The sequence below is a fragment of the Coloeus monedula genome (assembly GCF_965178545.1).
Source record: "Coloeus monedula genome assembly, chromosome: 1".
NCBI lineage: Eukaryota > Metazoa > Chordata > Aves > Passeriformes > Corvidae > Coloeus > Coloeus monedula.
In genome coordinates, this window is record NC_138781.1 from 115,979,173 (window position 1) to 115,996,081 (window position 16,909).

At 39.9% G+C, this 16,909-nt stretch overlaps 1 protein-coding gene across 1 annotated transcript in view; it reads left to right on the plus strand.

The window, feature by feature from the left end:
- The window catches only part of ASXL3 (ASXL transcriptional regulator 3), a gene marked incomplete at both ends in the record, with an annotated part of 121,976 nt that extends 112,254 nt beyond the window's left edge, over nucleotides 1–9,722 (plus strand). Inside the window, 2 exons of the mRNA XM_082294530.1 lie at nucleotides 1,721–3,662; nucleotides 6,039–9,722. Coding sequence (XP_082150656.1) covers nucleotides 1,721–3,662; nucleotides 6,039–9,722 — 5,626 coding nt within the window. The remainder of the gene's footprint in view (nucleotides 1–1,720; nucleotides 3,663–6,038) is intronic.
- Nucleotides 9,723–16,909: the final 7,187 nt, after the last annotated feature.

Consider the following 16,909-nt stretch of genomic DNA (forward strand, 5'->3'; position numbering starts at 1 on the left):
GTAACGTCTGTGTGACAGTTTCATTCACCTTTATCCTGTCCTTCATTCCTTTGCTGATTTTCAATCCATAAAGATAACCATCAGGCAATATCTTTTCATGATATAAGCCAGCTAGAGAAAATAGACCATTGATTCAGTTTTCAGTAATGGAGTGGATTTGTTTTCCCTTCGCGTTTTCTTGACATAACTTTGGCTCCCTAACACAAGGAATTTTAGAGGAAGTTACTCATATAAACCTAGGTAAACTAAACTTAACACACCTAAACTTACAGCCTACACTTAGACTGTATGGGGAACTTATAGTCTATGCAGAAGAAAGACACATCTTCTGAAATGCATTCAATGTAGGAAATGTGAATTTGCTGCTCTGAATTGCTCTCTAGAGGATCCTTCCTCAGTGTATTGGTGACATAGGGAGATTTTGTTCATGTTAAGTGTCTAGTAGTAGGCAATAATAATAATTAAGTGTATTTTTTGGGATGCCAATTCCACACTGGGTTGGTTTGGGGGGGGTTTTGTGTTTACAGCTCTCATTGTAATACATCTGTTCAGTATTTTTAAAATGCATGACCACAGATTTTGGTTTTTTATGTGTTCTGTACTTTCATATGAACAGGCCTTTGTGATTTCTGTATCCTTTGGCTATGCACTGACAAGCAATTTTGCTTCCATAGCTTCTGAGTATCTTTTATGCCTGCTTGTTTCCATTTTATTCTTTATTTTCTGATTAAAATGATAACAGAGATCTGTTTTGTCGATTAGAAGATCCTTAAGACCATGAAATTTCTTTTAAGGCCTCCCACCAAGCTTTTGTGTATTTTCTACTGTTATGGAATTGCTGAGGCATAAAGTCTGCTTGGAAAATCTTACTAAACATGCTGAACGCTTGTACTCCCACTGGCCTTAGGAGGAAATGAGGATGTCAGAGCACATACATTTTTTAAAATAACCTCTTTTTTTTTTTTTTTATCACCTCCTGGCTTTGGTTTTGTTTTGGGGTTTTTTGTGGATTTTTTAAATTCTGCTGAAGTAATAAAACTTTATTTAAACTAGTATTTCCAGAATCAAAGGTAAGAAAATTTTCAGAAGAATACATAGTATATATGGTTCCTTTGCACTTCATGCCTGAGAATGAATGCATAGATTATAAATATGTGTCTTTTACCTCCTTAAGAATGTTAAACGTCTGTCATATGGCTGGCTGTGTTGCCTCTAAAAGCAGGTGAAGGAGGGAAAAAGGGATTTCCTTTTCAACTGTTACTGCTAGAAGAATATACAGGTGCTCATTTCTTCTGCAATGGATGCTTTTCTAGTGTTGCAGTTTTGTGCTGGTATTAAAAAAAAAAAAAAAAAAAAAAAAGTAAAAAACCAAACCAAAACAAAACCCCAACAGGAATGTAAACTGAGCATGAATAGTGGTGAATCTGTGTAGCTTGCTTTTTTGTTTCGTTCAGGTGCCAAATAGTTAAATAATGAATAATAGATTACTTATTTTAAAAATACTCATGGTTTTTAACACTTGTAAGAAAATCTCAGTAGTTAGGTTTGCAAAATACATAAAACTGTATATAAATTAGTTAGCCACCACTTAAGCAAGCCACTATTTTAAACTAGAAAATATGTATTTTTTGTAAATAAAAAATGTGGGTGAGAAAGGCTAGCCTATTCCCTTATCCTTAATGTGATGGAAATGCCTATTTTAATTTCTGTTTTTCTTTAGGCTGGGAATGTCAAGAGCAGAATCAATGAAGCTCACTGCAGTGCAGAACAATGATGAAGATGAAAGCAATTCTTTGTGCAGATCTTCTGGCACACCTGGTCCTTCTAAGCAAGCAACTTTTAAGGATCAAGAGGAGAAAGGTGCTAAAATTCCGCCTGTACCAGAGAGAGATTATAGTCCATCTCATTGTAGTATGGAACAGGTTCCTGTCAAGGATCTAACGGCAGATTCTGAGGATATACTGATACCTGAGGAATCAGTCATTCAGGAGGAAATTGCTGAAGAGGTCGAGACAAGTATTTGTGAATGCCAAGAGGAGAACCATAAGCCAGAACGTGAGTTTTCTGAGGAGTCTGTAAGTTCAGCTGGCACAAATGAGGAAACAGAGGCAGTACAGCTTGCAGACAGCACTGAGTCCTGTGTCATGATGAATGATGTAACTGATACTGTATCTCACATTGAAATTAAAGTGGAGTTGAAGTCAGAATGCCCTCAGGAGGAGATGTCAGTTGTGATAGATCAGCTGGAGGATTGCATATCACCAGCAAGATCAGCTTCATCCACAAACTCTGTCAGCAGTACAGTTGAGAAGGATTCTGAGTCTGCAAAAGAGCTAATTGTGCCAGAAATGCAAAGTGCTGCTCTGGAAGGCTCCTTGTTCACTGGTGGAGGCATTGCAGTGGATATGGAGCTTCATAGCGACCCTGAGGAACAGTTGTCTGAGAATGCTTGTATTTCTGAAACTTCCTTTTCTTCTGGAAGCCCAGAAGTTTGTATTGCCTCTCCTGGAGGAGACACTCAGTCAACTTCAGAGGAACCCTGTACTCCAGCATCTCTTGAAACAGCTTGCTCATCTGAAGTGTCCAGTTCTGAAAACATTGAAGGTGATATTCAGCAAAAGGCCAATGATGAAAACTTGCACACACCCTTAATGTCGGAAATCTCTCCGATGTCCACCTCACCTGTAACCTCAGAAGCATCTCTGTTGTCAAATTTACCTTTAACATCAGAGGCATCACCAGCTTCTAATTTACCTTTAACATCAGAAACATCTCCAATGTCTGATTTGCCTTTAGCATCAGAAACATCTTCAGTATCTTCTGTTCTTCTAACTTCTGAAACATTTGTGACAAGTAGTTTGCCTCTTCCATCAGAGATATCTCCAGTTTCTAATTCCCCAAGCAGTGAAAGACTTACTCTGCAACAAAGGAAATCACCATGTTTGTTGGAAGACTCCCTTCCCACTCTGAAAGAAGAAAGCCCTGTCATTCCTAAGGTGGTTCAAGAAGAGAATCTTATTCAGCCAAAACAACTTCAGAGTGCCCCTGAAAATATGAAAGTTGGTCCATTAACAATTATACCAGATACTTCAGTATTGGAAGAGTCCCAAAGCAAAAACCTCAGTCATCAGCTATGTAAGTCACATTCTGAAATTGAGAAATCCTGCATTGCATCCATCCCAGAACACACTCCTCCAGAGGTGATCAAAAATAAAAATCACAGTGTTCAGCAAAGAGGTGACAAGAAAGGTGCACTCTTGCCCTCAGAGGTATCTGTCTTATCAGAAGGATCACTTGGCAAAAATATCGAGTTGCTTCCATCAAAGGCACATGATAAACTATATACCTCATCGCTAGAGAAAGCTACATTCTCTGAAGTGTGCAGAAGTAAATCTCACAAGCTAACAGGCAGCACCCAAAGTCGTCTAGAGAGTTCACATTCTTCCAAGTCTTTAGAACCCACAAAATCACCAGAAGCAAGAAATGAAAGTAGAGACCCAGAGATCCCAAAGAGGAAAACAGCAGAACAGCATGGGTTTGGAATCTGTAAAGAGAAGAGAGCTAGAATAGATGATGATCAGCCTAACCGTAATGTTTCATCAACGAGTCCATCTGATAAGGAACAGCCACCCAGAGAGGAACCCCGAGTTCCACCCCTTAAGGTAAAGTAGTGAATAAACAGGATGGCTTGGAAACAAAAGGTTTATTATCTCCCTCTATGAACTGCATACAGGCACAGTTCATGCTGTATTTTTTGTGGATGTATAAAGGCTGTTAGTACTGATGGTTTTGCTTTACTATTACATTTCCACCATGCCAAATTACTTCTGATACAAATATATCTACTGTTGTTCTGTAGGGGTCTTTGCTAAAAAATTGATTTTGTGTGTGGGAAAGCTTTCCAGGATCCACGGCTTAATCTAATTCAAGATCTTCCCCATCAGTCACACACAGTACTTGTTTTTCTAATTGCCCATCTGTATTTTGTGCTTGTTCTCCTGTGGATGTCTTCTCCAGAAAGCATGAATAATAAATGTTATCATAACCAATACTTAGAAAAACAACCAGTGCCTTAATCCAGCAAGAGAACTAAGAGTCAGAATACTTGAAGATCCCTTTGCAAGCCCCAGGCTTGGGATAGGCTGAAATGAAAGGTTTCCCAGTAGAATTAACTGGAAACAGAGATCAATCAGGAGGAAGTATCTTACTGATAAATTAATAGATACCTCTGTTAATGGCAAAGAAAAACAAAAAAAAAAACCACACCACCTAAGCAAACACTTCCATGTGTATTATTCTGCTCTGTACGAAAGTATATTTCAGTTGAAAAGGGTTTTTTCCGTAATAGAGAGTTCTATAGATTTAGTTATATATAGGCTCAGTGTTTTGACCCTTTTAATTTTGTACTTGATGACATCAGCCAAGTTTAAGATCCAATTTGCTGAATTTAAGCCATTGACTTCGCAATACTAGTTCCTGATTATTCAGAAATGCCCTTTTCTGCATTTATTTTTAACTGCTGCAGTCACTGAACATTGTTAATATGGCCAGGAGGGCAAATAGACTAACTGCTTTAATCACTAGTGCAGAAGCATATTTCAGTAATTTATTTTTAAGAGCAGTGATGCAATTGGAAGTTAGCCCTGCTCTGAGTTTAGTGATATTCTTTCATATTTGGAAGGTGTCTATCTAGCCTAATAAATTCTAATAACTCTCTGAGCATAAAGGAAAATAGATCACTAGGGAATAAAAAAAGGTCGTTACTATAATAATAATAAAAATAATGAAGCACTTAAAGCTCTAGGAGGTCTGGTAATGCAAAGTGGAAACTGAAAAGAGTTGCTGCTGAAACAGAAAGCAAAATGTTTTGAAGAATCGTGGGCAGTCAATTCTGGTATGCTTTTTGTGTAACAAATACTTGGCTCTTGTATCATCTCACCAACCAACCCCATATCCTTTGTAATTAAAAGAGGAGAAATAACCCCAGTTCTTCTAAGTCATTCTGCTATATGGCTGATATTTCCCATCATGTCTTATGATTGCATTTTCTACAAATACTATCTAGTTTTCTTCTCAGTTCCTTTCAGAAGATAAGTCCTAGCATTAACCACGAAGTCCTATTACTATGAACAGCCAGTAGACATATGTTCATTTTAAGAAATTGAAATTTTTTTTGCCAGCCTTGGGGTATTCTGAGAGAGTTTATGAGTTACAAAGTAGTTCCAAGACTCTTAATCCTGAAAAACGATATGCCTAATTGGAAACATCCTAATAATTCCAGTGATTTTACAGGTTATTATTTTGCTTAAAGTGCTAGGTATTTAAATTTTTAATATTTGTGGGTTTATTATTTATAGGCTGGAGGATTTCATTTTTGAAGTGCAGTAATGTAGAAGTTATCCAGGGATGTACTAAAGCAAGTCTCTTAAAAATGCAAGTGAGGAAAGGAAAGGCATATCCTTTAGTGACTCACTTCTTTTACACCTCTTAAATCCTCAGTGTTGGAACTTGAAAAACAGGCTCAGTGGAGATACCACTATGTCCTATCTAAAGGCAAGATTTGTTATCTGGTATATAAGCAAAACACAGGCTGTTCCTGATGTCTTAATCACTGGAGACCAAGGAGAAAGGCACTACATGATGGTTACTTTTTCACACGTTTGCAGGGAGGGGTTGCTTGCAGGTTCTTATCCAGTATCACTGCATCAGGCTCGCTGATCATCTCAGGTAGATGAACTGAATATGAAAGGAGGTCTGACAAATTGTATCTGATAAGCATCATGTTGTCATCTAGTTCAATCTTTCCTCCTGTTGGAAGGATCAGTGTGAGTAGGCTAATGCAGGTGTCAGTTATTCACGCTGGAGAATGATAAAATATTGAAGCGTAAATATTGAAGTGTTAGCAGTTTTCTGTCCACCTGTACTGAACAGTAATTCCCTTCATTACCTTTCTCTGACCCTTAAAGAGACAGCTTGTTATTTTAGTGAGTTGATGATCTCATTAAAATTTACTGGGTTTTTTCTTTATCTTCCTTTAGATTCAGCTTTCAAAAATTGGACCACCTTTTATCATCAAGAGCCAACCTGTTTCGAAACCAGAACCTCGTGTTTCCCCAAGTACATCAGTCAGCAGTGGGAGAAACACTGGGGCTAGAACTCTGGCAGATATCAAAGCAAGAGCTCAGCAAGCAAGAGCCCAAAGAGAAGCTGCAGCTGCAGCAGCCGTGGCAGCAGCTGCGAGCATAGTCTCTGGAGCAATGGGGACCCCATGCGAAGGTGGAAAGACAAGAACGCTGGCACACATCAAGGAGCAAACAAAGGCCAAGCTATTTGCAAAGCATCAAGCCAGAGCTCATTTACTCCAGACTAATAAAGAATCAAAGTCACAGTTCAGCTCAAAGGAAAGTAGTACCTCATCTCTGGAGATACCAACGACTACTGACACAAAGATTGAAGGTTCTACTGGTGTCATTATAGTTAATCCTAACTGCAGGTCCCCTAGCAACAAGTCTTCTCATCACCGTGAGACCACCACTTTATTGCAGCAGTCCCTTAACACAGCGACATTACCAGAAACTGCTACTGAGATATCTGTGCACAGTTCTGATGAAAATATACCTGTGCCACAATTGTGTGAGAAAATCATTTCATCTACCTCTACTGAAAGTAACAGTGTGCCAGTGCTTTATAATAAAAGTTCAGTCTCTGTGTGTGTTTGCAGCACTGCTATGTCTGGAGCAATTAAAGAACTTTCTTTTGCAAGTTCTGTTGATAAATCCTCTGTGTTAATGTCTGTTGACAGCGCAAACACAGCAATTTCAGCCTGTAATATAAATATGCTGAAAACCATCCAAGGGGCTGATACTCCCTGCATAACTGTTGGACCAAAATGTATTGATAACAGTAATGTACCAGTCTCCATAGACAACACAGTCTTATCAAATGCCATTGATGACAAAAGGTTGCCACTACCCAGTAGCAATGTGAATAATGCAGTCTCCAGTCATTATGCCACTGTGCCAGCTTCATCTATTGCAAGTAACTTGCCAAATCATCTCTCTGGTAGTTCTGTATTGATTCCCCCAGTGGGGACTACCAACAGATTTCCTTCTGATAAGATAGCCATAACCGGGTGTAGCGAGCAGAGCGCTGTCTCCATCCACACGACCGCCAGGTCAGCTTTAAGTTGCAGTGAGGCGCTTGCAGCAGCAGATTCTGTTGCAAGGCCGCCCATTTCAATGTTTACTGGTAACATGGTGACAATAAGCTCTTACGATAACGCTACTAAATTGAATGCTGATCTCTTAGAAAAAAGCTCTGGAACACGAAACCGGATGGATCTCTCTGGTAAATCTCAGCCACTGAGCTTCACGCAAACTGCCATGAATAGGTCTATACCTTGTAAAGTCATTGTTGACCACACCACGAACCAGAATTCCAGTCTGTCACTTTCTTCCTCTATTGAAAACACAGAGAACAGCATTGACCTGCAGAGCAGACCTGTAAGGACAGAAGCTGCCTTACAAAGTATAGCCTGTCCTCAGGTGTCTGTCATAAGCAGGCCTGAAGTGGTCACTAATGAAAACCTGGAGCACAGTTCCAGCTTTATCACCATTACAGCAAAGCAAGACAGCAAAAGCTTGCAGGCAGGGTGTTCAAGTCTTCGAGAAGTGCCTCTTGCTCCTCAAGATAAGTTAATTGAGGTGGTTACTACCAGCCAAGGCTTTGCTGAGCAACTAAGAGGCCCTTCAGCACTGAAAACTGAAGCCAATGCAGCCTGTGCCAATCAGTACAACACTAACAATAGAATTTGTTGGCGTGATGAGGAGGCAATGAACACAGACCAGCCAGTGGTCAGCCATCTTACCCCTGGTAAGCATAAGGAGTACGCAGAGCAAGGCTGCTTGAAAAATGTCAAAAGCGAACCTTCCAGTTACACACAAATGCCAGAACTGCAATCCAGGAGTCTTTTGACAAGCATTGCTGTTCCTGTTAAATCGGAAACTAATGAGTCTGACAAGTGCTTCAGGATGGACACCGAGGATTTTACAGGACCTGAAATGCCTGTCCAGACTGCAGAAATAGCCACGAGTGTGCAGCCACCACAGACCTCCAAGACATCCATCGCGGACTCCATGGAAGACTCCCTGTCCCTGACAACGGAAACCCTAAAGAGAGTTACGAGTGCTGGGGGCTCTAGCTGTCGCTTGTCGTCAGTGGAGGCCAACAATCCTTTAGTGACACAGTTACTGCAAGGCAATCTGCCTTTAGAAAAAGTGCTGCCGCAGCCCAGATCAGGAGCCAAACTAGAAATTAACAGGCTTCCTTTGCCTTTGCAAACTACCTCAGTATGTAAAACAGCAGTGGCCGAGAGAAATATTGTTGAACATGCTTCCAACTCTCCTAATCCAGATGGTAAAGGATTTACAGCAGGCAGCATAGCCCCGCTACAAATCAGAAAGCGTGAAAACCATCCGAAAAAGAGGATGGCCAGGACTATAGGGGAACATGCTCAAATTAAATGTGAGCCTGGGAAGGTGTCAATGGACACAGATGTTAAAGTGGCTCCTTGTGTAATTAGTTCCAGCATGAATCAGCTAGGGCACGGACAGCCGTTTAAGCAGGAGTGGCTTAACAAACACGCCATTCAGAGCCGGATCGCTCACAGCCCGGAGATCAAGCAGCAGAAGAGACCATTGCCTTCATGCAGTTTCCAGCAGAGCTTATTTCACATCGATAAAAATGGCAGCTTTCACGCAGAAGCCAGTACCTCACATAGACAGCATTTTTACCAAATGTCCATGGCTGCAAGAGGCCCCATTCCTACGGCAGCTTTGTTGCAAACTACTTCAAAAGGCCCACCTGGCTGCAACGCATTTGCTTTTAGCAGACACCTGGAACAGAAGGGTTTGGGAGATGTGAATATTTCTACAGCAGCTCACCAGCTGAGGCTAGGAAGTGTGTTTTCCCCTAATATTCAAGTTAAGGAAGGTGATGACATTGCCAGTGCCTCTCAAACTCTGCAGAGTAAAACATTAGTGCATCCCCCTGCTCCCCCTCCACCCCTGCCACCTCCTCCCCCTCCTCACCCAAATGCAGAAGTCCCCTCTGATCAAAAACAACCAACAGTTACTATGGAAACCACTAAAAGACTTAGTTGGCCTCAGCCAGCAAGCATCTGTAGCAATATAAAATCTGAACCTATTTCTTTTGAGGAAGGTTTAAGCAGCAGCTGCGAACTGGGCATGAAACAAGCTTCCTATGATCAGAACGAAGTGAAAGAACAGTTAAAAGCGTTTGCATTAAAAAATGCAGATTTCTCTTCCTATTTACTTTCTGAGCCACAGAAGCCTTTTACCCAACTTGCTGCTCAGAAAATACAGACGCAGCACCCACAGCAGCAGCAGCAGCAGCAGCAGCAGCTCTGTGGAAATTATCCAACAATACACTTTGGTAGCACAAGTTTCAAAAGGGCAGCATCTGCAATTGAGAAATCGATTGGGATTTTAGGAAGTGGTTCAAACACTGCCACAGGCCTGTCTAACCAGAATGCACAGATCCCGGTTCAGAAATTTGCTGACAGCAGCAATGCCGATGAACTGGAATTGAAATGCTCTTGCAGGCTGAAAGCCATGATTGTGTGCAAAGGCTGCGGAGCCTTCTGTCATGATGACTGCATAGGGCCTTCCAAACTGTGTGTAGCTTGTCTGGTGGTGCGGTAGGAGCTGAAGCAAAGATGCAGTATCCCTTATCAACGTGGGAGAGCAGACAAAGGAACAGTGTAATTGGAACAGTTTAGGCCACTAATGGTTTGCAATTAGTGGATTGATTTTTATTTTTTTTTAACTGTTTGGCTTTTTTTTCTTCTACGTGGTGCTTTCAGAACTTAGTTATTCCTGCCTGAGTGCCATTTTCTGGGAAGAAGAGGAAACCTGTAGAAGTAGTTTAAAACAAAGATAGCCTTGTTACTGAAGCATCTATGAGCTCTCTTGCTGTGCTAAAAAAAAAAAAAAAGGAAAAATGCATTAATGCATGTCATTCGTAGCTTCTATTTATTTGCACAAAGTGCAGCACATTTTTTCTCCACTTTTTGATAGCTGATACAAGCTGCAAGTTAAAGATCAGTGGAAGAATAGCACTGTAAGAAGTGGAGTAACTATGCAGAATGAATAACACACTGAATAGCAACTGGTGTGAGCGGGGTAGTGGCGAGGTGGGGGTGCCGACCATCGTAGCTTCAAAGTCAGTTTGCAGTTTTTCTGCAGAAAAGATTTTCTCTTCAATTGACTTTCACTATCTAGGTCTGAAATACAGTCACTTCACCTAACAAAAGAAATCTGAAAGAGGAATTTAGATTGTTATTGAGGTTTCCTTATGTGCCTGCCAGGGACTGTGGAACTTAAATCTTACTCATCATCTCTTCTTTGTTGATTCCTTGAGAAAGATTTGTACACGTGATGAATTAGCGGGACCAACACTGGAAACACATTGGCTTCAGTAGAGTCTGGAGAAAGTAACTTCTCTGCTGGAGATTATAGATCTCTTTTTTTCTTCCTATTTCTCCCTCAAATTGTCTTTATTTGTATTTGTCTCTCTAATGTGTCCACTAGGTTTGTCAGTCCCAAATATATATAAAAATAAGGTCAGACTTAGGTCATTGGTTCTCGAGGTTGTAGCCTTTCTGTGGCCTAAAAATGATGTGTTCTTCTGATGAATTAATGAGAAAAGATTTTAATTGCATATTGGTTGAATGTTGGATTATAATTTCTTTTTCCTCTTATGTGACTTACTCTGTTTAAGTAACATCTCAGAGTTTTGCCATTTAAAGTAATTCTTAGAAGTACATACAGCACTGACTTTTTTTTTTCTTAAAGGAAGTCAGACCCCTTTTAGAAATTTGGAAGCAAAATGTATTTTTAAAAGGGATACTGCATCTTTAAAGTAACCTTCAGTATTTATCCAGTACTGTATTTACATTCAGGACTATAGCTACATTCCAGATGTGCTAGCCACCATAACAGCAGAAAAGAAAAACGGTGATTTTGGAGTCCTATTCACCTAAAGGGAAAATATTATAAAGGAATAAAGCACATGCAGTTGCTGGGGAGATGAAAACACCTTGGGTTATTTTTTATTCCCACTTCAAGAACACAAAATGTGGAGTTCAAGTCATCCATCTGCCAGTATGTGGTTGGGTCTGCCCAAATGTCAGAGTCAAGAGAAATGGGGTTTTTTACCATCACAGTAGAACCTCACTAATCCAAAGACCTTACAGCCTGCCCAAGAAAACTGATTTTCCTTGCACAGTTTTAAGAGAGCAGTGTAGTAAGAATGTGTGAGATGTAAGAGAGCTTGGTTTCATCGTGCAGTGAACTGTTGCATTCTGAAGTACTTATGTGAATGATAGAGCTATGTTTAGGAAGTGGAAAGTATGCTGTATTTTAGAGTATACTTTTTTTTATCTGATCTTTTTTGTGTACTTTTCATCAGCTGTAACCGGTCTCCCTGACTCGGGGGCATATTAGTGAGGTTCTGCTGAATGAAGGAATCACATCTATTTTCTTGCGGGACCATGTTCACAAACATGATAAATGCCATTTATTGTCTTAAAAGTGAGCTGGAATATCTACAACATACATTCCTGTCATAGGAAGCTCTATGGTGCACCTTGATGTTCTCTTTTATTGTAATTAGCAACATATCAATATTATTTTTGACACTGTGTGGTACAAAGGCCATTTGTAGTAACGAACAAATTTGTTGCTGATACAATAATCCTTTTTTTTTTTCTGTACAAAAGTGCTCCTTAATATGACATGTGAACTAAGGAATGGCTTCTCAGCACTTTCAGGTCTTCTGGTAGGAAAATAAGCCACACAAGCAAAAAACTAAAAGTAACCAAGTGAAAATTAGCATCCACTGCTATGCCAGCTGCTGATGAAACAGCGCCTGGGCAATACTAATGAGTAAGTGTGAGTGTAGTCAGTCAGTGCGTATCAGATTCATATTTGAGGAGCCTTTGTATTGGAATTGTATTGCATTGTATTTATACTTTGTAGAGCTAGGATACTTCTATTTAAAAAAAAGAAAAAGAGAGCAACCAGTCTTAGACTTCTATTTACCTATGTTTATATAAGCCTGCTGGAAATCCTTATTTCTAGCTCAGGTTTTCCTGTCCACAGCACATAAGTCAATATTTGTTTGTATTTGCATCTTGAAATAGGTCTTGTATTGACTGACATAATACAGAAATAAATTCTGGCCACAACATAGTTTTACTTTGTTCAAAGGGTAAGAGTGTGACTAATGTGGTAGGTCACTCATTTGTGTCATGTCGTCATTTTTGTATCAGGATTGCAACTTGCATGTGTGAGATCACGATAAAATGTATTTAAAATGGCATTAGACTGGATGGTGCTATGTTACATTACACAACTGACCAAACTCTTCCATAGTGCAGTTCCACTCCTTTCAGTTTTGAGTCATTGGAGTTGCACCAGGAATAAATTTGAGCATTAGTTAGACACAGTGGTGAAGTGTTGTTACAGATTAGGTTTAGGGTATGAAAATACTCAAAAGCAACCGCAGTGATGTGAGAGCCTGATTGAATCCTAGTGTGACTGAAAACCTTACTTGGATTTTGGTATCACACAAATGCTTAGGGGAGAGCGACTCTAGGCCCTTGGTAAGAACCCAGTCACATTTAGAAGTTAATTTTGAATGATTCCTTTTTTTGTTGTTGTTTGATTGTTCCGGTTTCAGGCTCAATGTCATCATGTTTTCTAATGACCATGCAGTTTGCACCGTGGGGTGTTAATAGTTTATGCACTGAAAAGTGGTGAAAGAATTACTTAAGAACACACTGCTCTGTGTTTGTGTGTACGTACGTATGTGTCCCAGTGTCCAGCATGTATAATTTACCTTTTTTTATTTTTTTTGAATCTCCAAAATTGTCCCCCTACTCCTACCCCTGGAGCAGCACTTTTGGGTGAGAGGGAGAAACACTTTTTTCTTTCCTCCCTCTATTGTTTTAATTGCATACCTGTGAGATATGCAGATAATGTTAGGGCATTTGCAGTGAGTGTGTTTGTGTGTTTCTGTTCTGAAATAATTTTCCAAGCAGAAACTCCCTTTGAAATAATGTTAAAAAAAATAATTAAGAAATGGTGAACTGGATGCTCCCTGTTTGCATTTTATTTATCTGCTGAGATCTAGTACATGAAATAGCATTTAAAAGACAAAAATAAAGGTTGAGCCATAAAGCGAAAGGTATATTCTCTGTACTATAGACTTTCTTCTTGAGGGTGGTGCATGTTGTCAGGGTAAGCTACAGAACGTGCAGATGGTTTTTCAGGGCCCTGCAATTCCTTGCACAGTTTTTAAGCTGGTGCATATGGTGCTTTATAATGCAATTTCTGAAGTAAAATTACCTTATGCTGCACCCCCTTCCCCTTATGAACACACGCACAATTTCAGAATCATTATTGTAGCCTCTGGTTTAGCAGTTTCTCCAAGGTGTGGTGAAGTACCAGGATAAACACTCAAGCTGAGAAGTGTCACCAAAAGGGATCATTTTAGCTGACACACGTGAAGGGCCCTGCTCTGAACACTGAATGACTTCTGCAGTCTCCTGGCAGCGGCGCAGCAGCTCATCTTCTGTGGCTCTGCGAACACTGGGGGGGAAGCAACGAAATATTCAGTGGCTTTATCATGGACCTGTGTAGCTAAATGTTTCTGAATCTATGAAATCCTGTTGTCTTTGGTCATCATGCTTTGTCACTGTAAAACCAATGGAAAGAAAAGAAAGCATTTTTTAGTCTAATTTAAGGAGCTGCTTCTTTTATAGCACATAATATTTCGCTTTGTACTATATTTGATAGTTAAAAAATAATTTAGTCCGTAGAATAACTTTGTTGTATTTGTACTGTTCATGAATGTTACAAGAAAAGTGCTTTACTTTGTTGCCATAATTCTCTTGTACTGCTGTAAAATATTTTTTCTGCTTTATGGAAACTGAACTCGATTCACATTTTCAGTACAGGGTTTTTTGTGTGTATGTATTTTTTTTTGTCAGTATTCTGAATGTTTACATCTGTTCAACATTAGCCATTCTATGCCTTTATAGGGCAGTATTACTCCTGCAGTATAACAGCAATGTGAAATCCACTCGTACCTAACATGCATGAGAAATACAGATTTATTGGGGAGATCCCTATCGTGCATAGATATTTTTTCTATCCACATTCAGTGAAGTAAATACCCTCCTTCAGTCCTCTACCAAAGAAAATGTTACTCCCACGGGACAAGCTCGGAAAGTGGTTCTCTGAATCTTCAGAAGGGGGTGTAGTTGGTTTCAGCAAGATTGCTACAGTTTAATGCTGTTATGCTTTGCTTTGTTACCCCACCATATGTGACTGGGTGAAACAAGCATTTTAGCAATTTTTTGTGTTTCAAGACAGTGTTTTGTTTAGAATTCAGGGATCATGCTTTCTTTAATGGTGCTGTTTGTTTTATTATTTTTTTTAAGAAAACAACCTTTTGTTGCCTACAGAAATGACCATTCACAAAACCATAAATTAAATAAAATAATTTGTCTTCATAACTTTTCTCCCTTTCCTTTCCCCCTTCCCTGTCCCTTGAAAATAACAACTTGGGCTTCAATATTAAAATATTCTCTAAAAGAAAATAAAGAGATAAAATAATATTTCTCATTTGTTTATTTATTTTGTGTTCAGTGCCTTAGTCAGGAGATCCTGCTTGTGCATGTCCATTGTATGTTCAGGTTGATGAACTAGAAATGTGAGAGAAAAATCAAAACCTTACAAAAACCTTTTGTAAAGGATTTTTCAGTTATGATGATGTAAGGCACAGTTTGAATGACTTCTGATGTAATCTGAGTATTAATCATCTTATACTAGTAAAATAAAACTAGGTGTTGTATATTAAGTTGTTTAAGTAGAATAGTTTGTGGATGAAAATGATTATATTTCTTTGGGTAGTTTATGCTGGGTGTATTTTAGTGCTTTGCCTCCATCTGCAATCCTGTCCAGAACATCCTTAACAACAGCAACCATCCCAGCCTGCACTTCCCTGATATCCCATTCCCAAAGCAGAAGAAATTAAATGTCCATGGTGCATGAAAGGCATCCAGTCCAAGTTACATTCCTCAGAGTTATTTCTTCAGGTCTGGAAGGCCTTCCTGAAATGGAAATTCAGTAGCCATTATATTAAAATGTAGAAAAACCCCCACCATTTTCATCATGTTAATCTAAAAAAGAGAGCCTTGAGTACTGATGGTGAGGGTGCAAATGTTACAGGGTGGGCAACAAACAGCTTTTTCACAAGCTTGCTTGGAAATATCAGAACTAAGCACCATCTTTTGTCCAGCCTCCTGTCATTATTATTATTTCAGATGTGATACCATCTGAGGGTCTTGTTAGCAGCAGATGACAGCCCTGTCTGCCAGAATCTGTCCAAATGCAGAAAGAAGGCTGTATCAACCTCTGTAGTTTTATCACAGGGACTTTTTTTTTTCCATATCCAATACCTGGCAAAGCCCCTCAATATCTACTGTCATGTGGATTTTTTAACTTAGTTTGTTTTGGTTAGAATTTTTTTTTCATGGGCCTGTGCCAGAACAGGGACCAGCTCTGCTTCTGACAGTACCAGCTTTTCAAAAACAGTTTTATTTTTCATTTAAACAATGTAATGTAAATCATTTTGTTAAATCTGTGCTAGCTAAATATTCACTTTTGTCCTTTCCCTTAATTTTAAGCCTGTAAAATAATTTTGTGCATTTTTTTAATTCCATCTTAAAAAAATAAGTATTCCGTTTTTCTGAGGGGTTTGCTAAGGACTTTGCAAGTGTTGCTAAGTGAAGTCTTATGATGGCTTTTATGTTGGTGTGCTGTCTCTGCCTGGGCGAGCGCAGCCTCACCCTGGCAGCTCAGCCAGCAGATGGCACCAGGAGAAAACAGGCTGCTGTGCTCTCCAAGCATTCCACTCCCCCGGCAAGAGCGCACGGCGTGGAGAAAGCCTGCCACGCATACACAGGGTTTCTGGGTTCGTCTTCCTTTCGTGCAGAGCTTTAGTTGTAGGGAAAACAGGCCTTCCTTCCCCCTCCCCAGTCCTGGAACTTGGCTTTCGGTAGAAATGATGCCCTGAAGCTCACATCATCCTTTCCTGCGCTTGGTACTGTCTGAGTCGTGCAGTCTGGAATTGAAGTACTGATACACTGGCAAAAATTCTTCCCCAGGCCAGAGCCAGAGCTTTTTTTTTTTACCCTCCCTGCAGTTTCCTTTGTCACTCGTGGATGAAGAGCAGCAACAACAAAGCTCTTTGTATGGAGGTGCTCCACAGAATATAATATGAAGGTATTACCACAGCTTGGTGTGCAGAGGGTGGGCTGTTATGGAGCCTGGCCTTGGCTGGGTGACAGGACTTGCAGTGGAAGGACCATCAATGTGCAATCATAGAATGGTTTGGGTTGGAAGGAATCTTAAAGACATCTAGTTCCAACTCCCCTGCCATGGGCAGGAACACCTTCCACTAGACCAGGTGGCTCAAAGCCCTGTCCAGCCTGACTTTGAACACTTTCAGGGACAGGGCATCCACAGCTTCTCTGGGCAACCATATTCCAGTATCCCACCACCCTCACAGTAGAGAATTTCCTGTTAATATCTAATCTAAACCTACCTAAATCTAATCTAAACCTATTCAGTTCAAATACCTTGGAGCACCACCACCTTGGAGACAGCTTTCCATGCTAAGGAAAGTACACAGTCATGTGTTACCTGCTGGTAACTGCTTGTGGAGGCAGAGTACATTATTTGTACAGCTGCGTTTTTACACAAACTGAGCTAGACATAGAAATAAATATCTCAATAATTCATTGAGATTATTCAGGCAC